This window comes from Phyllostomus hastatus, unplaced genomic scaffold (assembly GCF_019186645.2).
Source record: "Phyllostomus hastatus isolate PE091 unplaced genomic scaffold, TTU_PhHast_1.1 phas_contig_1048, whole genome shotgun sequence".
Taxonomy (NCBI): Eukaryota; Metazoa; Chordata; class Mammalia; order Chiroptera; family Phyllostomidae; genus Phyllostomus; species Phyllostomus hastatus.
In genome coordinates, this window is record NW_025333513.1 from 481181 (window position 1) to 506113 (window position 24933).

At 46.5% G+C, this 24933-nt stretch overlaps 1 protein-coding gene across 4 annotated transcripts in view; it reads right to left on the reverse strand.

The window, feature by feature from the left end:
• The window catches only part of ANKS1A (ankyrin repeat and sterile alpha motif domain containing 1A), a 187900-nt gene that overhangs the window by 80708 nt on the left and 82259 nt on the right, over positions 1-24933 (reverse strand). For all 4 annotated transcript variants that reach the window (XM_045835604.1, XM_045835594.1, XM_045835584.1 and 1 more), the window contains 7 exons: positions 20302-20598; positions 19461-19536; positions 19074-19175; positions 18869-18970; positions 18079-18287; positions 14362-14454; positions 6925-7045 (listed from right to left, as the gene is read on the reverse strand). In XM_045835604.1, coding sequence (XP_045691560.1) covers positions 6925-7045; positions 14362-14454; positions 18079-18287; positions 18869-18970; positions 19074-19175; positions 19461-19536; positions 20302-20598 — 1000 coding nt within the window. The remainder of the gene's footprint in view (positions 1-6924; positions 7046-14361; positions 14455-18078; positions 18288-18868; positions 18971-19073; positions 19176-19460; positions 19537-20301; positions 20599-24933) is intronic.

The following is a 24933-nucleotide window of genomic DNA, read 5'->3' on the forward strand; positions in this document are numbered from 1 at the left end:
TTTTACGATTTTATTTATTTATTTTTAGAGAGGGAAGAAGGGGGGGAGAGAGAGAGAGAGGGAGAGAGAGAGAGAAAGAGAAACATCAATGTGTGGTTGCTGGGGGTTATGGCCTGCAACCCAGGCATGTACCCTGGCTGGAAATCAAACCTGAGACACTTTGGTTCGCAGCCCACACTCAATCCACTGAGCTACGCCAGCCAGGGTCTTTCTTGTTTTTTAGCAAATGAACTTAAGGGTATAAACTTTTCTCTGAGTATCACTTTGGCAAAATACTATTAAGTATTTATATGAAGTGTTTCTAGTACCAATACTCTGTAAGTAGAAAAAGAGAAAAAAAATTAGGCAACTCATAGACTAATCAACAAGCTCAATTTCACTACTCATTCAAATGCCAATTTCAAAAAACACCGTTGTTGCTTTTTGCTGATCACGGTGAACAAATCAGAGGATGACAATGTGCAGGTGGAGATGCGGGGAGGAGAGCGTGCGCATTCACCGCCAGGGAAGGGAACTTAGCTCCACCGGTTAGATCCAGCCTGTGCTGCCACTCTGCCTGCCTAATTCCACTTTCTGTCAAAGTCTTCTAGGAAATACTCTTATAAGCATGTAAGAATATGTACACAAATGTCCACAGCAGCATAATTCATCACAGAGAAATACTGGGGGTGACTTAAACATCCATCAGCGGGAGAAAGGAAGAATGAGTCATGAGATATTTAACGATCATTTTAAAAGAATGAGGTAGATTTTAAAGAGCTAAGAGAAAATTGTACCTATAATGTATAGACGAGGCAAAAAAAAGCAAGTTTGCAAAATAGCTTGTAAAATATGATCCCACTTTAGGTTCAACACAAAACAATCTCACACGGTCATTTTTGTGTGAAGATAGCAAATGGCCTGAAGCACACACCACACTCTCCGACTGCGGTCACCTCCGGCAACTGTGAGGAGCAGAGAGGCGAGAAGACCCTGAGCGTTTTATTTGTATTCACTTCTGATTTTTTTCAGATTTTTTCTAGTGTGCTAATACAAATGTAATTTTAAAATGCAGTTTAAAAAAAAAATCCCCTATCCCGCTCCTCACACCGCAGTTTCTTGAATTACAGTAACGAGGGCTGAAAGCTCTGGCGGTCTCATTAACATGGCCTTTTGAAAATTGATAAATTAATTCATAAAAGCTACCTAATACTTTGCCTCACTTTCACCAACCCTGGCAGGCACTCCTTCCAGGCTACTAAGAAACTGGCAGAGTCCACTTTCGCATTTAATGTCTCACACCTCCCTCGCTGGAAAGCTGAGTAACCCAAGCAGCTAGCCTGGAGGCAGGCACAGCCACATACTCTCTGCTGTTAGCCCAGCACTGCGGAGCTGAAGAAACCAAAGCACAGGAGGGCAGGATGTGGGCTGGGTGCTTGTCCTGGGCAGTTCCCTCCTGAATCTGGAGATGTCTTGCTCTGAGGACAGAAAACTCCTATCAAGGAAGGGTACTTGGCAGCCAAGGAGACTAGCCCCATTTACAAAGCTCATCTGAATTTCCCTCCTCCCTCCTTCCAAAGGTTGAGCCCACTATCTTGTAGTATCCAAATTCAAGCCTCTGAAAGAGAGAAAGAATTGAAATCTTCCTGCTCCATGATGCTAATGATTCTTTCCTCACTAAGAACTACTTTCCTTTTTTTTTTTAAAGATGTTATTTATTTATTTTTAGAGAGAAGGGGAAAGGAAGGAGAAAGAGAGGGGGAGAAACATCAATGTGTGTTTGCCTCTCGTGCACCCATACTGGGGACCTGGCCTGCAGTCCAAGCTTGTGCCCTGACTGGGCCCTGACTGGGAATCAAACCCATGACCCTCGAGTTCACAGTCTGGTGTTCAATCCACTGAACCACACCAGCCAGGGCCTAAGCACTACTTTCAAACAGAGCATTAAATTAACTATTTGTTATTTAATGGATAATTTCAGTATGGATTTATTATTAAACCATTACAGAAGGCATGGATGCTCTACTCCCCCCTACATGTTTTTTTTTTAAGTACACTTTATTGATTATGCTATTACAGTTGTCCCATTTCTTTCTGCCCTTTAATCCCCCCTGCCCTGTACTGCCCCTCCCACCAGCATCCTCCGCCCCCTTTAGTTCGTGTCCATGGGTCACACATACAATTTCTTTGGCTTCTACATTTCCTATACTATTCTTAACCTCCCCTTGTTCATTTCGTACCTACCAATTATGTTTCTTTTTTAAAAAATATTTTATTCATTTGTTTTTAGAGAGAGAGGAAAGGAGGGAGAAAGAAAGGGAGAGAAACACCAGTGTGTGGTTGCCTCTTGCCTACCCCCAATGGGAAACCTGGCCTGCTACCCAGGCATGTGCCCTGACTGGGAATTGAACCTATGACTCTTTGGTTCTCAGGCCAGCACCCAATCCACTGAGCTATGCCAGCCAGGGTCCATTTATGTTTCTTATTTCCTGTTCCTTTCCCTCCCATTCTCCCCCCTCCCTCTCCCCACTGATAACCCTCCATGTGATCTCCATTTCTGTGATTCTGTTCCTATTTTAGGTATTTGATTAGTTTTTGTTTTTTAGGTTTAGTTGTTGATAGTTGTGAGTTTATTGTCATTTTACTGTTCATAGTTTTGATCCGTTTTTTCTCAGGTAAGTCCCTTTAATATTTCATATAATAAGGGCTTGGTGGGAGGGGTGGTGTGATGATGAACTCCTTTAACTTGACCTTATCTGGGAAGCATTTTATCTGCCCTTCCATTCTAAATGATAACTTTACTGGATAGAGTAATTTTGGAAGTTAAGTCCTTGCCTTTCATGACTCTGAATACTTCTTTCCAGCCCCTTCTTGCCTATAAGGTTTCTTCTGAGAAATCACCTGACAGTCTTATGGGAACTCCTTTGTAGGTAACTGTCTCCTTTTCTTTTGCTGCTTTTAAGATTCTCTCCTTATCTTTCATCTTTGGTAACGTAATGATGATGTGCCTTGGTGTGTGCTTCCTTGGGTTTAGTTTCTTTGGAAATCTCTGAGTTTCTTGGACTTCCTGGAAATCTATTTTCTTTGCCAAATTGGGGAAGTTCTCCTTCATTATGTTTTCAATTTCTTGCTCTTCCTCTTCTCCTTCTGGCACCCCTATGATTAGGATGTGGTAATATTTAAAGTTTTCCAAAGGTTCCTAAGCCTCTCCTCATATTTTTGAATTGTTGTTTCTTCATTCTGTTCTGGTTGGATGTTTATTTCTTCCTTCTGCTCCAAATCGTTGATCTGAGTCCTGGTTTCCTTCCCTTCACTTTTGGTTCCCTGTATATTTTCCTTTATCTCACTTGTCATAGCCTTCACTTTTTCCTCTATTGTGCGACCATACTCAACCATTTCTGTGAGCATCCTGATTACCAGTGTTTTGAACTCTGCATCTGATAAGTTGACTATCTCTTCATTGCTTAGTTCTATTTTTGGAGCTTTCATCTGTTCTTTCATTTGGGCCATATTTCTTTCTCTTGACACACCTATTACATAGTAAGGGGGAGAGCCTTAGGTATTCACCAGAACTGGGAAACCCACGTTGCTGTGTTGTAGAGCTGTATGTAGGGGAGGAGTCTGAGAGTGAACAATGCTGCTTGCTCAGCTCTCAGCGGGCTTCCAGTCACTTCCTCCGCTACCCACAAGCAAACTGGGCCCTTCTGGTGCTGATTCCTAGGTGGGTGGGTTTGTGTACATGCTAGGACCCAGTGGGTCTCTCCAATGCACTCTCCTGTGAAGCTGGGAGTTTCTCCCACCTCCCTCCCTTCACAGGTTTTTAAAGCCAGAGATTCTGAGGTTTTATTTCCCCACGCTGGAATGCTGGTTTTGGGTGGTCTGTCTCACTCCCCAGTAGTTCCTCCTGGCTTATCCACACGAGAATGTGGGACCACCCGGTCTGCCAGCTACAGCCTCGCCCAGCCCAGTCTGTCGCCTTGCCACATCCTCTCTGCCTTGGCTGCCTGTCTCCACCCCTCCTACCAGTCTGGATGAATGTTTCTTCTTTAACGCCTTGGTTGCCAGACTTCCATACAGTTCAATTTGCTGGTAGTCATGGTTTTTTGGTTTTTAAATTGGCTGTTGTCCTTTTGGTTGTGTGAGGAGGCAAAGCATGTCTACCTATGCCTCTATCTTGGCCCTCTAAATGTTTAATTAAATATCTACCATGTGATTGGAAGATTCAATACACTAAGATATCAATTCTTCCCAAAATGCTATATAGATTCTACACAATCTCAGTAAAAATTCCAGCAGGACTTTTCATAAAAATCAACAAATCAACAGGCTGATTCTAAATTTCTGAATAGAAAAATAAAGGAACTCGAATAGCTGAAAAAATTCTGAGAATAACCAAGTGGCAAATGTAATTACATGGAGAAAGGACAATTTTCTCAACAAATGTGCTCAAACTATTGGGCATCCATATGCAATTAAAAAAAATAAAAAGAATCTCCACCCATACATCATACAATGCACAATAATTAACTGGATCATAGACCTAAATGTAACACCTAAAGCTATACAGTTTCTAGGAAAACACAGGAAAAATTGTGACCTTATCCATTAACAAAAGGATAAATTAAACTTCATTAAAATTAAGAACCTCTGCTCTTCAAAAGACACTCTTCAGGGAATAAAAAGATAAATCACAGACTTGGAGAAAACTCACATAACTGAGGAAGAACTTTTGCCCAAAATATATAAAGGACACTTACAACTCAATAATTTCAAAAACCCAATTTTTAAAACTGAGCAGAAGATCTGAACAGATCTCTTTTACATATAAGGATGGTAAATAATAACATTAATACATGCTCAAAATCATTAGTCTTTATGACACTGAAAATTAAATCCACAATGAAATGCCACTATACACCCATTAGAATGGCTAAAAAGCCCTGGCTGGTGTGGCTCAGTGGACTGAGTGCCAAACTGAGAACCAAAGGGTGTCAGTTGCTGGTCAGATTACTGGCACATGCCTGGGTTGCAGGTCAAGTCCTCAGTTGGGGGCAGGTGAGAGGCAACCAATGTTTCTCTCCCTCTTTCTCCTCCCTTCCCCTCTCTCTAAAAATAAATAAATAAAATCTTTTAAAAAGTGGCTAAAAAAATTTTAAACCTGACAATATTAAGCACTGGGGAGCATATATAGCATCTGCTGATGGGAATGCAAAATGGTAAACCATTTTGGAAACTGTTTCCACAGTTTCTTATAAAGTTAGATGTATTTACCCAGGACCCAGTCATCCCACTCCTAGTGCTGACCCAAGAGTAACAACACCTATGTTAACACAAAACCTCTATGTGAATGTTTGTAATAGCTTTCTTTGTAACTGCCCCAAACTGTAAATAAAGCAAATGCCTCTCAGCTAGAGCATGGATGTGGCGTGGTGCATCCATAAAAGGAATACCACTTAGTAATGAAAAGGAGCAAGTTACTGATAGACGCAACCACATGGATGAACTACTAATGAATCCTGCTCAGTGCAAGAGGCCAGGCGCCAAGGGTTCACACTGTGTGCTCCCATTCACTGACAGTTTAGAAAGGGCGAAGTTACTGGGACAGGCATCAGAGCAGTGACTGCTGGAGTGAGGGAAGGAGCAGGAGTGAGTATGAAGGGACACAGAACTTTTTGGTGGGATTGAACTGTTCTGTACCTTGAATACGGCCACAATTGTATGACTATATTTGTCAAAATTGACAGAATTGTACATAAAAGGGTGAATTTTACTATATCTAAATAACCTTTTCAAAAAAGCTCTAAATGGAAACCAAAAAACAAAACAAAGCAAAATTTAAAAACCCATAAAGTTTCTGTATGTCAGAAGAAAAACCTTTTAAACAGGACCTTTAAAATTAAGCTAAAAAAAAAAATCTTAAACACCCTGGCTGGCGTAGCTCAGTGGATTGAGCTCGGGCTGCGAACCAAAGCATCACAGGTTCGATTCCCAGTCAGGGCACATGTGTGGGTTGCAGGCCACAGCCCCCAGCAACCGCACATTGATGTTTCTCTCTCCTTCTCTCTCCCTCCCTTCCCTCTCTAAAAATAAATAAATAAAAATCTTTAAAAAAAAATTAAGCTCCATGATGTTCTCCCAATACGCGCACATTCTCTTTGCCACCCCCACCTTCCAGAGGCCTAGCAAAGGGTACTTCAAAAAAGACCGTCACAACCCGCGCCCCCCATTCTTACCTGAACCACCAACTGTCACGATTGGAAGGAGGCACAGATAATACACTGCGAAGGACCTCGTCCCTGCAGGCTACAGAGCGGAGGAGAGGCCACAGAGTCCCCTCTGTGTAGTGAGTGGGAAGTGCCCTGCCCTTCCTGTTTGTCCTTATGAGAAGAGGTGGTCACACGTTGCCTGGCAGGGCAAACTCACCTCTGTCGTGACCGCGTTATATTGCCCGGCAGGGTCCCAGCTCCACTGCACTCACTCGTCACACAGCAAGCTGAATACGCAGCAGCAATAAAAGTAGGCCAAGGCGACAGAGCACTCTAGTTACCTGGCGGCAGCCAATCAGGGCCCCTCCCCAGAGTGCCTCACTCTGAGGTCAGGGCTCGAAGCAGAGTCTGTGCCGTCAGACTGAACCCAAAAAGGCTGACTTGTTGGGCTTGTTTTTCCACAGCATTAACTTGAGGGTTTGCGACTTGAGACCCCAAATCAATCTCTGCCACCACACTGGCAGTCTCTCCTTGCACTGTTCACACCTAACCTTTTCCTTGCTCCATGTGCAGAAATGCAGCAAGCCACTCCAACAACTGTACTGAAAATGAAAGGCTGTAATACGCCCAGCGCCCAGACTGCCACAAAAGCATCGCCCACTTCCACGCAGAACCACAAACTTTATGAATCCTTCTGGAGTTGTTCCTGCTGGGGGAGGGTTAAGGACGAGATAGGTACCTTTTGTTTTTCCATCCACTGCCGGCAGCTTCTTTGTTTCTGCTGTTAGCAACAGCTCATAGGGATGCTCATCCTCTTCCCTGGCTGCACTCCCCTGAATCCGGGCTCTCATGGCCAAGGCCTAGGACAGAAAACACCACAGACTGTTCATGCAGGTGGCTACAACCAAAACAGGTTACGCTGAAGAAATTTGGGGTTATTGGTTCCTTTTTCAACAGAGGGAAAGAGAAGGTAAATGATTCCTAGTGTACTATGAGATCCCAACTACTTTTGTGGATATGTACTTGAACCTCAAATTGAATGGCCTTTGCTTAAAACACTACCCTCCCTTTCCTGCCCTGGCTGGTGTGGCTCAGTGGGTTGTGCACCAGCCCATAAACCGAGAGGTCAACGGTTTGATTCCCAGCCAGGGCACATGCCTGGGTTGTGGGCCAGGTCCCTGGTTGGTGGTGCGTGAGAGGCAACCTATCAGTGTTTCCCTCGCATACTGGTGTTTCTCTCCCTCTCTTTCTCCTTCCCTCTCTTCCCCTCTCTTTAAAAAATAATTTTTTAAAAAAACCTTTAAAAAATAAATCAAACACTACCCTTTCCTTACCTCACCTCATTTTATCTTTCAAAAGCCATGAATAAAATTCAAGATTCTCCCTCCCCTTGTCTCTCCCGTCTCCACCATGTCCTGCAGGACCTCCCCTCTGTGAAGAGCACTTTCAGAGCAGTGCATCAAGACCTCCTTTCTCCACGTTTCTTTCCTAACATGCACAGAGTCACCCAAAGGCTGGAATCCTTCCCACCTTCTGCAGCGGGAATCAACGTGACTTCTCTGTGAGTCTTTCTTCACAGGTCCTGGGGGTTCTAAGAAGAATTCCCCCAAAGCCGGCTTCCTACCAATTATGATAACACAATTTTAAATTAATTCCACTCATCTTTATTCTGAAAACAGTTGAGTGGCTAGGCAGTGTTTACTTCAGTGGAGAAAAAACAGCTCTGTTTGCTGAGAGGTCCAGGCAGCCAAGTGTCTCTGGCGCAGGAACTGGACTAGAGCTGGTCCTGCACCTGCCAACCGATCCAAGCAGATGAGGGCCCAGTGGCCAGCTAGCCATGGTGCCAGAGTAGCCAAGCTCAAACCAAGCCAGGCACACCAGGGCTGCTGTTACAGCTGCCTCGAGAGAGAGAGAATGGAGACTCTGGCTTCTGAGGGTAATTCCAGCTCACCTGTCCTAAGAATCCAACAGTTTCACAGACAAATTAACAATCATCATACACCAGCTATTAGGAGAGCAACCCAAAGCACAGTCTCTTCTCTAGGACAGGTGATATATACAAACAACGGGAGAGGGGATTTCCCAATCCACCTCACAAATAACAGTTCCTTACAAATGGGGTTCTTGGGCACACACAGAAACCTCCACCTTCACCGGCATGTCCCCTAGCTCACTGGAGACGAACAGGGTTTGTGCTTCTCACAGCTTTGCTTCTTGGAGACACAGCGCGTGTTGCGTGTTACGACTAAAGAGACAGACACAGCAAGGATTCCCGCAGCCTCAGATGCAATGAGCCTGCTGCTCCTGTTTGTTAACAAGGCTGCCACTCTAAAGGCAGAATGGGAGTCTCTTTCCAAAATTCTGTGAAGCACAGCAGGAACCTCCACTTACTGAAAGCCACCTGGAAGCTAAAAGCTACTACATTACAATGAGCCATTTGCCTGTATTTATTATTCCTTTGCTTCTTCACAGGAATACAATTAAGGGAACAAAGAAGGGACATTAAACAGTTCATTCAGTGTCAACTTAATACCAGAGGCTTTACAGACAGGAGTGCATGTCCTGCAGGTTTACACACCCCTAGCCAGCACTTAGGCAGCGCAGCGCCCTGGGAGCCTGATTCCGTGAGTAACCCCCCGCCCCCGCCCCCCGCCCCCCGCCCCCCCCCCACCCCACACACACAGCGAGGGCGCTCTCAGAGCCCCCGGCACACCTCTGAGAGGGATCTGACTGCCTGGATGCTAGGCTGATGACAGCCTTCCTTCCCTAGCAGGCCAGGCCCACAGGTCTGCTTTCACTCCCTGCCTGGCTTTGTGCACAACTAGTGGGAGCAGAGAACCAGTCAATGTCAGAGCTGGAAGGGACCAGAACCGTCAGCCACTGCTTGAGGGCACCTGGTTCCAGCTCCTTCATTGTGCAGACACAAAACCCGGGCCCAGAGAGGTCTAGGGACTTGCCCAAGGTTATGCAGAGAGCTCCCAGGAGAGCCAGGGCCACATAATTCACTTCCTCTGGTTCTGGACAAGCCGGCCTCACTTTTTCCTGGGAGGCATGATTTCTCCATCCAATTGGGAACTGCTTCCCTCCTTCAGAGAAGTTTGAGAGTCTCCTGCTCCTACCCAGACAACTCGTGGGGTGATATTTTTCTGCTTTGTCCTGGCCCCTGCCAGCTATGAGATAAAAATCTCACACTAAAGCAATAAGCTGCTTTCTTCAACCTTCCTAGCTCCCACTCAAGAAGCCCTGTGTCACAGTGAATATGGCAGTAACTGATTTTCAACTGAAGGAATCCTGCTCTTTACTAAATTAAAACTTAATCTTTTCCCTCCTTCCAGGGCTGGCAATAAATCAAAGTCATCCCTCCCCCTCCCCCCTGCACATGTTCTCTGCTATATCGAAAGCAACATTTTTGCTGTAGAGAAAAGCTACTACCACCAAACCCTGACCAATGGAATGGCTGGTTGGGGTGGGCAGCTTCCTGGGAAGAGATACCACAGCAGCTGCAGTTTGCCAAAAACACTCAGCACCTCTGCCTGCAGGAAGCGCAAGGTTAGCTGGTACAGCTGGCAGCTCGTCTACACAGTGTGTGTGCATGGGTGTGTGTCTGAACGACCAGTTTCACGATCTGCTCATTGCTCTGAGGAGCTCTCCTGGAGTCAGGTATATGCAGGTTCCCTTAAAGGCCACCGGGGCCATCTGGCAATGACAAACCTCAGGAATAGGACACGATCATTAGGAAACACTGCTGCCAAATCACAAGTCTAAACTTTAATGAAATCACTGCCTCCAAGGAGATGACGTTTAGGGTAGTAAAGTTTTGAGAGTATGAGAAATAAAGGTGGTGCCCTGGCTGGTGTGGCTCCATGGATTGAGGGTCAGCCTGCAGACCTTTGGCCTGTGAACTGAAAGGCCACCAGTTCGGTTCCCGGTCAGGGCACATGTCTGGGTTGCAGGCCAGGTCCCCCCCAATGGGGGTGTGCGAGAGGCACGCACACATCGATGTTTCTCCCACACGTTGATGAGTTTCTCCTTATCTTTCTCCCTCCCCTTCCCCTCTCTCTAAAAATAAAAATAAATAAAATCTTTAAAAAAAAGATAAAGATGGTGAAGACTACAGTAAAACAAAATAAGTCTACTTTTGTAGAAGACCTATCCATTGAGACCACAGCAAACGGAATCTGCCTTCACCATTAAAAGGTTACTGGTGCGGACCCCAGCACCGCACTACATTCAGGCACGTACGACCATTACTAAGTAAGCAATGCTGGGGTTCACAGAGTCTTCCACGTACTGACTCTGGTGGTTCAGCCGACCCAGAATTCCAGACTACTGCAAAGCAAGCCCTAGACTGGAGTCTCCCATCCAGAGTAATGTGGAAATGTCTCCCTACCTCTTGACACTGCATTATTGCCAAACTGTTTGCTTTAGAAAGTCTTGCAAAAACAGAAAGTCTTGATTATTCGATACCTCCCTAAGAGCCTTGCCCTTATCCTTGGGCACCGGGAACTTTAGTCCATGACCTTGTTAAAAAGGTGGCAACGACAGTTGCAGTAGAGTCCAGACGGCACCTGAGAAAAGAGCAGAGCAACTGTGTCTTTCCCTCAGGCATGGCCTCGGCCAGAGGGAGTACAACCACTTCATGGGGAAAGCAGCCTCAGGGCCACTTCAGACAAGTCGGACCCAAGAGACATCAGGAAATGGCAGAAATTTAAAAGTTTTCAGACAGTCTCCAAGATGGTGGCCTAGGTAAACACAGCTCACCTCCTTGCACAACCACATCAAAATTACAATTAAACTATAGAAAAACCATCACTCATAACTGGCAGATACTGAACTGAAGAGAGGTCCTGCAACACTGGAACCAAAGAAGAAACCACACCCACCCAGACTGGTAAGAGGAGAGGAGACATGGAGATGCAGAACGGGCTGGTCCCACACCCATGCATGGTGGAGAAGATCAGGAGGGGTCTCTCAGGAGCGAGGGGTCCTAGCTCCACACCAGGCCCCCCTGGAGTTCCAGTGCCGGGAAGATAAGTCTCTGAGGCTTCTGGCTGTAAAAACCAGTAGGGACTGAGTTGGTGGGAGAAACTGCTGGATTCTCAGGCAGTTCATCTTAAAGGACCTGCACAGACTTACTCAGACTCACTTCCACTGAGCTCCAGCACTGAAGCAGCAGCTTGAAAGGAGTCAGTTGCATACAGGGAGGAGTGAAATGCCTGGCATCAGTGTGAGAGCTGGGGGACAGCTTTCTCCAAGCCAGAGCTGCTGGCAGAGGCCATTGCTCCTCTTCTCAGCCTGCCCACACAGAAGCACAGAGTTGGATAGCATTACTTCCTGAGACTCCTCCAACCTGGTTCACACTGTTGCCCAGGTGACTCCTTGAGACTCTGTCCCACCCAACTTACCAGCCCATCCCAGTGGTTAACAGTAGCTTTTCCATAGGAATGACTTCTCTTGGCTCATGCTCGTAATCTTCCTAAATCATCTCAAACAAGCAGCAGCTGGCTTCAGCAAGCCCCCATACCTTGATAGGTTGCCCCAGGCCCAACACTAGCAGCTGCTGGCCTTGGTTCACAGCCTGGCCTCGCTAGGGAACCTCCAAGTCCAGCACAAGAAGCAGTCAGCTGCAGATCGCTTTACAGCTTATGCCAAGTGACCCAAGACAGAACACAACCAGGCACCACGGCCCTGCTGAAGTAAGCCCAGCTCTGTGGAGTGGGCCCCTGTAGAGTTGATCCTCTGATCCTCCTCCAAGGGGAGAGGATGATGGTCAGTGGTCACAGCCAGTCCTTGTAGCTGACTGGCCTGGGTAAATTCCTCCCATTGACCTGCCAACAATAATTAAGGATCAACTATAAGAGGAGGGTATACTCAGCCCACACAGAGAACAGGCTTCGAGTACCCAGCTTGGGTGGTAGGGGAGGCTGTGCCACTGGACCCTACAGGACACCTACTACATTGGGCCATGCTACCAAGTCAGAGTCAAAGCAGCTCTACCTAATACACAGAAACACACACCGGGAGGCTGCCAAAATGAGGAGACAAAGAAACATGGGCCCAAATGAAAGAGCAGAACAAAACCCCAGTAAAGGAACTAAGCAAAATGGAGATACGCAATCTTTCAAATGCAGAGTTCAAAACACTGGTTATAAAGATGTTCAAGGAAATTAGTGAGGACCTCAACAGCATAAAAAGATCCAGTAAAAAATGAAGGATACGCTAACTGAAATGAACAACACTACAGGGAAACAACACTAGAGTGGATGAAGCTGAGAATAAAATCCATGACTTGGAACATAAGGAAGCAAAAAACAACCAATTGGAATAGCAAGAAGAAAAAAGAATCCCCCCAAAATGAGGAGAGTGTAAGAAGCCTCTGGGACAACTTTTATCGTTCCACCATTTGCATCATAGGGGTGCCAGAAGGAGAAGAGAAATAACAAGAAATTGGAAATCTATTTGAAAAAATAATAAAAGAAAACTTCCCTAATTTGGTGAAGAAAATACACATTAAGTCCAGGAAGCACAGAGAGTCCCAAACAAGATGGACCCAAAGAGGCCCACTCCAAGACACATCATAATTAAAATGCCAAAGGTTAAAAAGATAAAGAGAGAACCTTGAAAGCAGCAAGAGAAAAGTTAGTTACCTACAAAGGAGTTCCCATAAGACTGTCAGCTGATTTCGCTAAACAAACTTTGCAGGCTAGAAGAGATTGGCAAGACATATTCAAAGTCATGAAAGGCAAGGACCTACAACCAAGACTGTTCCACCCAGCAAAGCTACCATTTAAAATGGAAGGGCAGATAAAGTGCTTCCCAGACAAGGAAACACTAAAGGAGTTCATCACCACCAAACTATTACTATATGAAATGTTAAAGGGACTTAAGAAAAAAAAAAGATCAAAACTATGGGCAATAAAAGGGCAGTAAATATATATCCATCAACAACTGAAGCTAAGTAACAAACTAAGCAAACAAGCAGAACAGAAACAGAATCATAGATACAGAGAACGGTTTGATGGCTGCCTGATGGGAGGGAGGACTGGGGGAATAGGTGAAAAGATAAAGGGTTTAAGAAGCACAAATCAGTTGTTACAGAATAGACCTGGTGATGTCAAGTACAGTGTAGGACATGGAGGAACCCAAGAACTTGTACACGTGACCTGTAAACATGAAGAAAGGTGTGGGCATTGTCTGAGGCGGTGGGGGTGCTGGGTGGGAGGGGAGGGAGAAAATTAATAAAATGTAATTTTTTTAAAAGAAATTAAAGAAAAAGACAGTTACAGAGACTCAGCCCCAACAGAATACGTTCCATGTTACCAGCGTTCTCCTTGTAAAAGGGAGTAATGAAGTGAACCTCTACATAAAAACATTAGGGATTTACTACATGTACTTGTATCTGCTCCAATGTATTATCACCCTGGAGGCTGTAACTAGACAGACCACTTAGTTGAGACATGATAAGCATTTTGTAATTAAGGTATAGAAAGAAGTAAGGACAGAATTTGTATATAGCACAGAAATTGTCTCCTATCTCCAACAATGTCTCCATTTTTAAATGGCTTCCTTGTATTTAAACATTTCATGAAACTAAAGCCATCCTTCTGGTTCTATATGTTTATATTTTACTTATTTAGTCATTTTTTAGAGAGTGGGGAAGGGAGGGAGAGACACATCAATGTGTGGCTGCCTGTCATGCACCGCACCCCCCCACCTGGCCTGCAACCCAGGTACGTGCACTGACCGGGAATCAAACTGGTGACCTTTCCATTCACAGGCTGGTGCTCAACCCATTCAGCCACACCAGCCAGAGCACAATGACCAGGTGATTCTCTAGATTTTATATCGAAAGGTAACACAGGTGCAAAAGCACAAGTGAGCCAGGTGAGCCCACTGGAGCAGGAGAAAATGTGTGGGCTTCACCTGGTCGCGGCACTGCTCATGGCAAGGCGGAGCAACGACTGGCCCATCGGTCAGAGAGCCACCCAGATTCTCTGCCTCGTACTTCTGAGTGAGTTTGACAGGTCTTGTTCCAGATTACTAATATACACAATATAAACTCAGTAATCCAAAGAGGTGGTAAGAAACGAGAAAGCAAAGTCTTCTTCAAGCACACAGCGACACACTTTCGAACAAATTGTGTTTCAGTGAGGGGAATAAACCCCTAACCCTTTACCTCAGAAGCTGCCAGGGGGAAATGCTTCTTATCTTTGAGGTCTTCCTCCTCCTCGTCCGGCGGGGGCTTTGCTGGAGGCGGTGGGCGTTCCCTCTGCAGGGAGAAAAAGTCGTATTTAACTCACTCTTTTTTTAAGTATCTAACTTTTTTGTTTACTTTTAAAAAAATATATTTTATTTATTTTTCTTAGAGGGGAAGAGGGGGAGAAAGAGAGGGAGAGAAACGATGTGTGAGAGAAACATGTTGCCTCTTGCACACCGCCAACCAGGGACCTGGCCCACTCCCCAGACATGTGCCCTGACTGGGAATCGAACCAGCAGGCCGCTACTCAACCCATTCAGCCACACCAGCCAGGGCAGGTTTACTCTTATCTTAACCCTTGGAAATGAAAAAGATTAATGTAAAGCACTTCCCAGAGACCGAACTCAAGGTTTCATGTCTGTACAGAGAGAGAACCCTGCGCATGAGCACACTTCAGTTAACATGCTCTTTGCTTTTTGATGTTCATAGCAGAGAATATAAACATCTCTTTCCTATCCTTGACCGCAGTGAGGAAAATCAGCACTGAAAACACTGAACTGCCCTGTGAGAACATGTCCGTCCTATACTGATCCATATGAACTCCATGTAAATCAATCAATCTGTGGCTGGGCTACCAGTCCACTCTAAAAGGAAACGGCAAGTCCAAGGAGTCAACTTGTCAGGGCTCGAACAAACCAAAGGCATTAAGGAAGTAAAGAGGAAAGCAACCCGGAACCAAAACATCCATTCCTGCTCACACTCGGGTGCTGTTCCCGTTTATCAGCAAAAGCTCAGATGGGTTTTTGGTACTCGGTCACCTCCTTCAACGGTTACTATTATGCATCATTAGCATTTGAAAACCCTATTTCATCCAGCCTATTTTTTAAAATAGTATTTTTCAGTTCTCGGCCTGAGAGAAGGGTTGGCAAGCTTTTTCTGAAAGGGCCATAAAGTAAGCATTTTAGGCTTTGCAGTCAACTTGCCACTGTGGTACAAGGCAGCCATAGAAAATATGTGAGCGGGGCTGTGTTCCAGTAAAACTTTATTTGCAACAAGAAACAGCTATTTGAGGTCTTAGTTTGCCCTGGAACAAGACACTCGTTGCAGAGGAATTAGTTAGATCACGGGCAGACAATTTCAGGAATATACAGAATGGTCTTTGGTGGAAGAAAGCTAAAGAGCGGTCTGCCTCTGTACCTGCAGGACTGCCAACACTGTTTCTGTTCCAGAGCTTGGTGATGAGTGTTCCTCCTGGGTAGGCAGTGGGACCTGAGAGAGGAGCTGGCTGCTGGTGCACCCCCTGGCCTGCAGGTTAGTTCACTGGGAGAACAGGAGCATTTAAGTCAGGGCAGAGGTGAATGCTGACTTATGTGAGAGCTTCAGGGAAATCTGCAGGGAAACATGGTTCTCGTGTACCTGGAGCCGCCAGAGTTAGCCAGCATTTGGCATCTGTGATCTCTATCAAAACTTGTTTCATAGATTGAGTACTAGCCTACGAACCAAAGGGTCACTGGTTTGATTCCCAGTCAGGGCACATGCCTGGGTTGTGGGCCAGGTCCCCAGTAGAGGATGCACGAGAAGCAACCACACACTGATGTTTCTCTCCCTCTCTTTCTCCCTCCCTTCCCTCTCTAAAATTAAATAAATGAATCTTAAAAAAAAACAAAACGTGCTTCACTGCTTGATATTTTATCTTGGTAAGTCGGTTATTCCCATGGTCCCTGGATCCAGATGGACACCCACGGGCAACAACTTCAACACAGGTTCATACATTCAAGCCAAACAAAGCAATTTATATGAGATTCCCACGAAGTCCCACTTCCTCACCCTTCCTTGCTCCAGAGGTGCCACCTTGTAAGGAAGGGATACAAAAGCAGCAGGCCCATAATCTATAACAGTTACCCAACCTTGGGACACAAATAGCTGAGGAAAAGTAAAATGAAACGCAACAACAAAGGACCCATCCTAGGCTTTGCAACCTACAGGAGCCTAGAAAGAACAGTATGAAAGCCTCTTGAGGGAGCAATCACCAGAGACACTGGCAGGAAAGAGAAGCATGATCATCTAACGCCCAAGCTTTGGCCTGGGCCCTAGAAGTACTGCGCTGATTTGTACACACCTTCCATTCTGTTGATTAGATGTAGAACAGTTCCACAGCCATAGTTCATAACCAAGGGTCAGGAAGGTGCCAGGGCCGTAACAGACTCAAATGAAAATGGCAAAGCATGCACCCTAAATGCATTAGTCTCTACTCAGAAGGACTACAGGAGGCTGGCTCTTCAGAGCAGGATGGAACAAAGAGATTGTAAATCAAAGGCCAAGCCCCACAGGAACTCGGTTACACAGGGCTTCCTTCAGTAGCACTGTACTCTTCTTGCAAAGCCTCCAGCTCCCTCTAATGGGCATCACCTGTAAGTACCACTTTAAGCAGTCTTCCTCCACAGGTGGATTTGCTAATTCATTTGTTCTTAACAGTGAAAAATTGAAAACAAACAAACAAACAAAGAAACACCTCTAGCTCTGTCTACAGAGCTACTATGCTGGTGGTGCTCAGCACAGGCACCGGCCTTTGCCACTCACAAGCTTTACCGGTCCCTGATCACACCCTCTCTGTGGGCTCCCACAGACTGGCCGGCCTTTCCAAAACCCACACTAAAATGCAGGTCTGTTCCAGGGCAGGGCGAAGAGCCTGACACAAAAGAACACCAAGAAACATCAGGCCACTCCCAGGGCACACCTGAGAAGCCCAAGCATCACCTAGTAGCCAAAGGCCTGTGAAAATGGTCATAAGCCAGATTCAGACCACAAGGGAAAAGCCAGCCTCTCCAACAGGAAGAAATAATATACAGATGAAAATATGCCTCAAGGTGGGATTAGCACTGGGATCCTGTTAAAGTAAGGGCCAGTGTAGTAAAAGCCCAGGGCTCAAAATCTCAAATTACTGTGTCTGCCAATGCAGGAAGGAAGGTTGCAGGAACACTGGGTCAGGCTTAGGTTCACAGTAAAACCCCAGGAAGAAAATGGGGTAAGAAGGCTGGAGAACAATGCATGAGGCCAGAAGTAAAAGCAAACAGCAGACAAAGAAGCAGTAAGACAGGAAGGTGGCCTTGAGAAGGAAAAATTCAGAGCTGCCCTCATCTTACTATTTCAACCGCTGGAGGGGTTGTAACTGGGGAAAAATAGAAATGCCCCATACTAAGACATGCGATGTCTAACTAAACCTTGCCACAACCCTGAGGAATATAGAAATCTGTCCAAATCCACATGGATAATTCTTTGAGGGCAAATGGAAGGTGAGCATGTGCTCAGAGGTGGACAGGAACTTATCTCGGAAGCCCTTCCTCCATCAGAGCTGCTTTCCAGAAAGAAAACAAGCTATGCAGCACAGGTCCCAAACACAGAAGCAGCTTATGGCTAAAAAATAAAATGCCTCAATTTGCTCTAAGACCAAAGAGTAATAAAAAGATGCAAATGGATTATATTGAAATTGGAATAACCAAAATTCTCCCTCAGTATGGCCTGTGCAGATAAGGGCATACTAAGGAAGACGGAGCCGTGGCAGAGCCCCAGGAAAGGGAGTAGGGCCGGGCCTCTGACGTGTGAGCCAGCACGAGGGCTCACACCCTCCGCCCAGCACCTCCAAATGCCCGGGGGACAACAGGAGCTCCAGGCTGCTGAGGGCCCCGGGCCACCTACAGGTCTCACTCCAGCAACTTTCACTGCTGCGGCATCAGCCTCCTTGCTGCCGGAGTCCCGGTCTGATGATCGCCCACTGGCCACGCTGTCCAATGAGTGGCAGGAGACGGCATTGCACAGTGCCTCGTAGGGACCCTCCTCTTCAGTGCTTGCGTCAAAATCGATGATCAACTCAGTCACTGCCTTCTCCACGTCACCTGAAGAGGAGGCTGAAGGGCAAGACAGTCAATGAAAGAGCACAGTCTCGGATTCCCAGCCTCTGCGACAGCCCGGAACCTGCTCAGTAACCCGAACTAACAGACACTAACCCAGGGCAGAAAAATGAAAGACTGCTTTGATCCACAAACAGGAGTAAATAGTGTCTCAGCTGCTCTTACACCCTGAGAAGTGAACCAATTTTTCTCTAACTCAGAATAGAGAGCCCTTGACATCTGAGGGGTGCCTCCAAAGACCTTCAAAATGCCCAAATACCTTGATACCATAACATACACCAAAATGCACCAAAGTGTAACTAAAACAACTTAAGTAATCCTTGAAATTCTTAGGAAGCACCTGCACGTGCTCGAGGATGGCAAGCCTTTCTGAGATGGCGGCGTGTGCCCCTGTCAGCCTCCCGCACTGGGTAACAGAACCTCGGGGCCTGGGACCCACACCTGTGACCAACAGTTGTGGACCAGGAATCTCTGGGTCACTTGCAAGGAGTCAAAACTGGAACTGTAACACCCTGGAACGCTAGGAGCTTAGTGAACTACTAATCCCATTACTAGTAGATGAGGCTTAGTAGATTTACCCTGAGACTTCTGGGGTATGGAGTCCGCACTGGGAATGACAGACGGCTGGGCTGTGGGCGTTTTATCTAGCTCTTTCACAGTTCTTTTTCCAGTCATGTGATCTATGTGGAACGACAAAAAAAAACAAAAAAAAACCCTGCACCAAATACAAATGCCTTCTGGCCAGTGTGCCCTCTGCTCCCCCAAAAGGGAGGTGGACTGTACCTTCAATTAGTGCTGCTATCTGCTGGCTCTTCTGAGAAGGCAGCTCCCGCACCGTGTCTAGGGCAGTCAGTCCACGGTTATCTTTTATGTTGACGTCAATTCCTAGAAAGGTAACCAGGTGGACCGGTGGAGTGAGCATTTTCAAGTCAGCCTCCAAGAGGGTCCAATTCCAGGACGCCTAATACTCCTAGCAGCACGCCCGACATTTTTCATCCAAAGCCATTTAATCCGGCTATTCAGGAACAGTTTGCACCCTTGCAATCAATCCGTGGAGACATACATACATGGGGGTCAAAGGCAGCCAGCAAAACTCCCCCTCTGGGGAGGCCAGGGGAAACAGTCCCCACCCTGCATGCTGTGCAGACAAGAGCGCTGCCAACCTCTCACCTGCAGCCAGCAGGATTTGCACCACATCGGTCTTGCCAAACAAAGCAGCCTCATGCAAAGCACTGCCCTTCTCCGTCTGGAAAGCAAACGAGAGCGCAGAGCAGGATGTCATCAGAACAGTGACCCAGGTCTGGCGTGGCCACGCACGACAAACGGGACAAAGACCAGAAGGGACAGGAAAATAAAATACGCCACACAAAGTCCTCTGTCATTATCTTTCCCATTTTTCTTGTCTGGATTCCAAAACTATAATCATGGACTGTCCATCCAGGGCGCCCGGTGAGCCACCAGCATGCCACACACGACCAACTGCCCAGTTACCCTCGGAGCCACCTATGGGTAATACTCCTCAGAACTCCACCTGCCTGGGCGGAAGGAATAATGAGAAGTGCAGGGGAAAACACACCTCCACTTCAAGTGTGGTGTGGTTGATGTGAAGCCTAAGGAACGGTCATTCAACTGAACACAGAAGGCGCACGACCAAAGGAAACGCTAAATCTCCAGTCGGCAAATGCAGTCGATGGGGCGTTGGAGATGCTAGTGGTGGCAGTGAGAACACAAGCATAGGAAGATAATGAAATTTTTCTAGTTTCAAGAGCGTGTCCAAAATCACATCTTTTCAGGGTATAATGACTATATATTACCCCTGAAAAGAAACAAAAATTAACAGACTCACTAGGGGAGTTTATTTGTCTCTAAAGCTTCACAGTAAAATGAGTCAACAAATGGAAGCATCTGACATGGGATAGAAACGTGCTCAGTAAGGCAGCCCAAGAGCATGGTATTGTGGCTTATCCGAAACGACTAGGTCCCTTGGCCTGGGAGGTCTACGGCCCGGTACCTGGTAGTTGCTGTCCATGCCAGCCTCCAGGAGCACCTGGACCACAGCTCTGTGGCCGTTCCTGGCTGCCAGGTGCAGAGGGGTGTGCTTCTTAGTGTTGCAGCTCAAGAGGTTGGGGTGTGCGTTGAGGAGCATCTTCACCACCTCCAGTCTCCCGTACAGTGCAGCCAGGTCCAGGGGCGTCTCGAATTTGTTGTTGCGCATCGTGGGGTCTGTCAGTTCCTCCAGGAGGACCTTCACCACCTCCGTGTGGCCATACTGTGCTGCGCAATGCAGGGCCGTCTCATTGTCATTGTTCTAAAGAGTTATGAGCAGATCAATCAGAAAGGTGACTGGCAGACTGGCATACAGCTGAGACAATCACACATAAAACCACTGAAATTTAAATGAGAAAAATAGCAGCAATACTTGAGGACTAAGAGAAGTGAGTCAGAATCCAGGCTCACTCCCCGGGGAACAAGTCCGACTGCTCCGACCAGCGGCCTCGTGCTCCAGTTCCTGCAAGAGGGGAGCAGCCACCAAGCTTTCGCAGTCTCCTCTGCTGTGAGGAGGTGACTCCTGGTGGCCCAGAGAGCGAGCTAGGGAATGTGGCAGGCCTTGGGTAGAAGCCCTGGCACAGACAAATGCCAGTAATATCACTGCCATTGATTCATTTTAAACTTCAACTGGTTTTACAATTTATATTTCATTGACCCTGCGGTTCTGATTCTGGATTTGTTGACCACCCATTGCCTCACACATAAGCTTTTTTGAAGAGTTTGTCATCTGCTTAGCTTTCTGCATGCAAATCAATCAGCCAATGATGGTAACACAGCAGAGCACCAAAAATCACTCTCAAGATATCAGCCAGCAGCCATTTCCAGGGAAGGGAGGCCCTCGTGGTCAGTCACAGAGGAACAGGGGACCCGGCACTGGCCGACGCCTGCTCCAGGAGCCTGCACCAGTCAGTGCATGCATAATCTACGGCACAGGGAAGTGTTTCTTACATGAGAAAGATTCAGGCAGACACTGCAAAGTTTTGTGTGAAAGGTGCAAAATATTCAAAATTGTAACACTGCAATCAATTCAAACTGACAACCCAATGGTCCCGGATTGCCAATTCTGCTTCAAACTAAAGTAGAACATGGGATAAAATCTGTGCTTTTTCAACCATCAGAAGCAAACTATTCCAATGATGCTCTTTCTTTTACTACTACTGACAATTTACAATTAGAGCAGGAATAAAGTGATTTCCATGCTCCTTTCTTTTTTAGAAGCACTAATGAAAATGATTTTCCCGTGAGATTTTGAGATTCCTGTATTCACACCCAGGAGGCTTCTTCAGGGAAACAAGGCTGATGAGGAAGGCTGTTCATCAAGTCATATTATGCACCTTTCAGTGGTCAAAAGGTAAAAATTAGGTGTTTTCACAACTGCTTTATTCGATTAATGATGTCAGAAGGAACGTGCATGCGATCCCGCCTGCTCTGAGCTGGCATCTGACTGCATCAATTTTTCCAGCTGCACTGAGAAAGATCCAGAGCTGCTGAGAGCAAGGACCCTAAAGGCCAGAATGATAGTGAAGAAAATGTTAAAAATGAAGTTAAGGACAAAAAGGGTGGTAGTAGGAGCTCATGCAGGATAAATGCACACAGATTAACAGAGGACATGGCACGGAGCTCAGACAGGGCACAGGAGAGCGGCAGCTGAGAGCGCACACAGCCTCCACCGGCCACGGACGCAGAGAGTCAGTGACGCCTCCCCCACAGGGGCAACTTCATGGCAACCTAAGTATGGAGGGAAGGGGAAATGCTGGGCTATGCATGAAGCAAATCCGTGGGTTTCCGTGGGTTTTCCCTGAGCCAAGCCCACTTGGAAGGCCCAAATGCTATGGAGCCATGGCAGCAGTTCCCGAGCCAACCGAGAAGCCACTGTACTTTCTCAGGAGGACAGGACGGCTACATCAACTACACTCACAGCGGCTTCCTGCAGGTGATCCTGGGGCCAGGGGCAGCCCATGACGTTTAAGAAGATTAGCAGGGTTTTACATTTCCAGATTAGCATGACAGCAAGAGCCAAGAAGGTCATCTTATTCTTATTACAACTCCACCCCAGAAAACCTTGTGTAGGCTGAAGCGGATGCTGTTGTCTCTTTCAGATGTTGTCTCCCAACCACCAAAATAACCTGTCCTTGATCTTGTTAAAAGTATACCATGAGGGCCTGAACAACTGTAAAACTCTAAACTATCCAGAATAAAAATAGTCTTCCTTATTTGTTTGCTTTTGTCAGAACTAAGACAGCTGCCACAGAGCTGCCTGCCAGGCGAATTTCCCGCCTCTGCTAAAAATGGCCTAATTAGGCGGCTTGTCTTTCTTCCCTCTCAGACATGCATGTCCTAAACGGTCAGGGTCTTCATGAGACTTCCAATCAGGGAGCAGGAGACAGCGGCAGTGCAATGCAGGCTACCTGCCTGAGCCTGTCTACAGGGCCCCCTCTTCTCTGACTGTTCAGTGAGCTGACAGCAGGGCGCCCCCTTAGGCTCACTTCTGTCACTGCGACCTTCACTCTCCCAGGAGGCAGCAGCAGCCCCGCCTTGGCTCCTCCTTTCCTAAGGAGCAAGGCAGAGAGCACAGGAAGAGGCTCTCTCCTGTTGCTTTCTACCCTAAGCCCTTCCTTGTTTCACGGTCACCAGTTTAATAAACATACTCTCAAAAAAATTTTTTTAAAAAGGCCTAACCACATCTCTGCAGAATGTCATGCTCATATCCACAGTATTGGAAGCATCTTACTTCTGTTTCAGTCTTGCCAGACATGGTCTGTTAACTGTGACAATCTTGACTTTATGTCTGTGCTGACCACATCTCTTGATGATTAAACACAGGCCATCACGATGAGCTCTTACTGTTTCTCCTGTGAGCCTGACAACCAGCAGGGCAGGAAGTCACCAAACATGGATTCACGGACCCTCAGGCAAGGGAGAGACCCTGAGGAGCACAGAGACTTCTAACCACCTGGAACCCTTCTCCTCCATACCTCCCACGTTACAGCGCAGGTGCTCAAGGCACCTCAAGAGTCCCCGGAATCATACTACTATGGATCTGGACCGAGGAAGGGGACTGAAATGAAACACTCCACTTTTCCCCAAAGTCTCTGCACACACTCTCCATTCCTGGCCACCTTGAGACCCCTTTCATTCTTCCTTGCTATGGTCAGTACCTCTAAGACAAAGTACTCCACGTATTTTGTCTGGAGACCTCATTCGATGTGTGAATCCATTATATTTATGCTTTTACACACACACACACACACACACACACACACACACACACAGTACAAGCAGTAGAAAACTATATAGAAACATTTCCACAGCTTTTCTCTTCTAGGAACTATTCAAAACCATCAGCTCCCCGGGCTGAGATGACAGCCCAACTGCACTCTTGTTGGCTGCTGACAGATACCTACGTGAGGGACCCTTGGGCTACAGCTCTCTTTAGCAACAAGAGTACAGGCTCGAAAATACACCAAAACTGGAACAAAAGGACAAACTGGGTCTGCTAGGATTCAGAGGATAAGGAAGAGGCATGCTGACAGCGTCCGCCAGCGGGAAGAAGTCAGACTTACTCACAATGCTCTGGGAGGCAGAACGCGGACAAACAGGAGGAAGCTCTAGGGAGACAGATGTCAAGCAAGCACAAGAAACCAAAAGTCAATGGAACCCCGAAAGAGGCTGCCAAGCAGCAACTCTGCTTGTTACTAGGAGAAACCAATAAACAAATGGAGTAACAGGTAGATGGCCCACCTTTTTGGTGAGAGAAAAAGATTCCTGCTCTGGGTGGAAAGTTAGCTTGGATCAGTAGTTCTCAAACTGGCTGCATTTTGGAATTACATGTGAACCTAAAAGTAGTCAATACTAAGTCCCACCCCAGATTTGCTAAGGTAGCACCTCAGAGGGTAAAGCACAGTTAAGCTATTATGATAAAGGTTACAATTGAGAGAGAGAGGAAAGGGAAGGGGATGGGAGAGAAAGGAAAGGAGAGGGGAGGGGAGGGGAGGAGGAAGGAAGGAAGAAAGAACATCCTCAAGGAGATCAGGTATGGCTATAATAAAAAAATAACAACATAAAATAAATTTAAAAATAAAAAGCTTACCAACCCAGTGGGCACCAGCTCAACCAAGCATCATCCACCACCATCAAAAGGGACACAAACTGACTTCATACACCTTGTGATGTGATACTGTGATACTGGACACTGAAAAGGAGGGAATCACTCCGGTGGCCTTGCTGCCCGAAACGTACAACCTGAACTGAGGAAATGCCAACAGACTCAAACTGTCGGACGGCCAACAAAACAGGTCTATGCTCTTCAAGCTCTAAGAGTAAACTATCTTTAAGTGTATAGAAAAACATATCTACCCCTAAGACTAATTTGACTATTGCTCATCTTATGATATTCAGACTAAGTTAAAACTACTGTCAAAGGGAAAACCATTTCAATGGCCCCATTGTAGCTGAGGATGACTCGCACTTGGACGGGTTAAGCTGCCTGTGGCCGGGAAAGACTCCGTGCGTGGAGGGGAAAATGAAAGCTCATGAAATGGCCCCTGCTCCCTGGAAAGGCACCCAAGACTTTACTTCCCCGGAAGCTGGATAT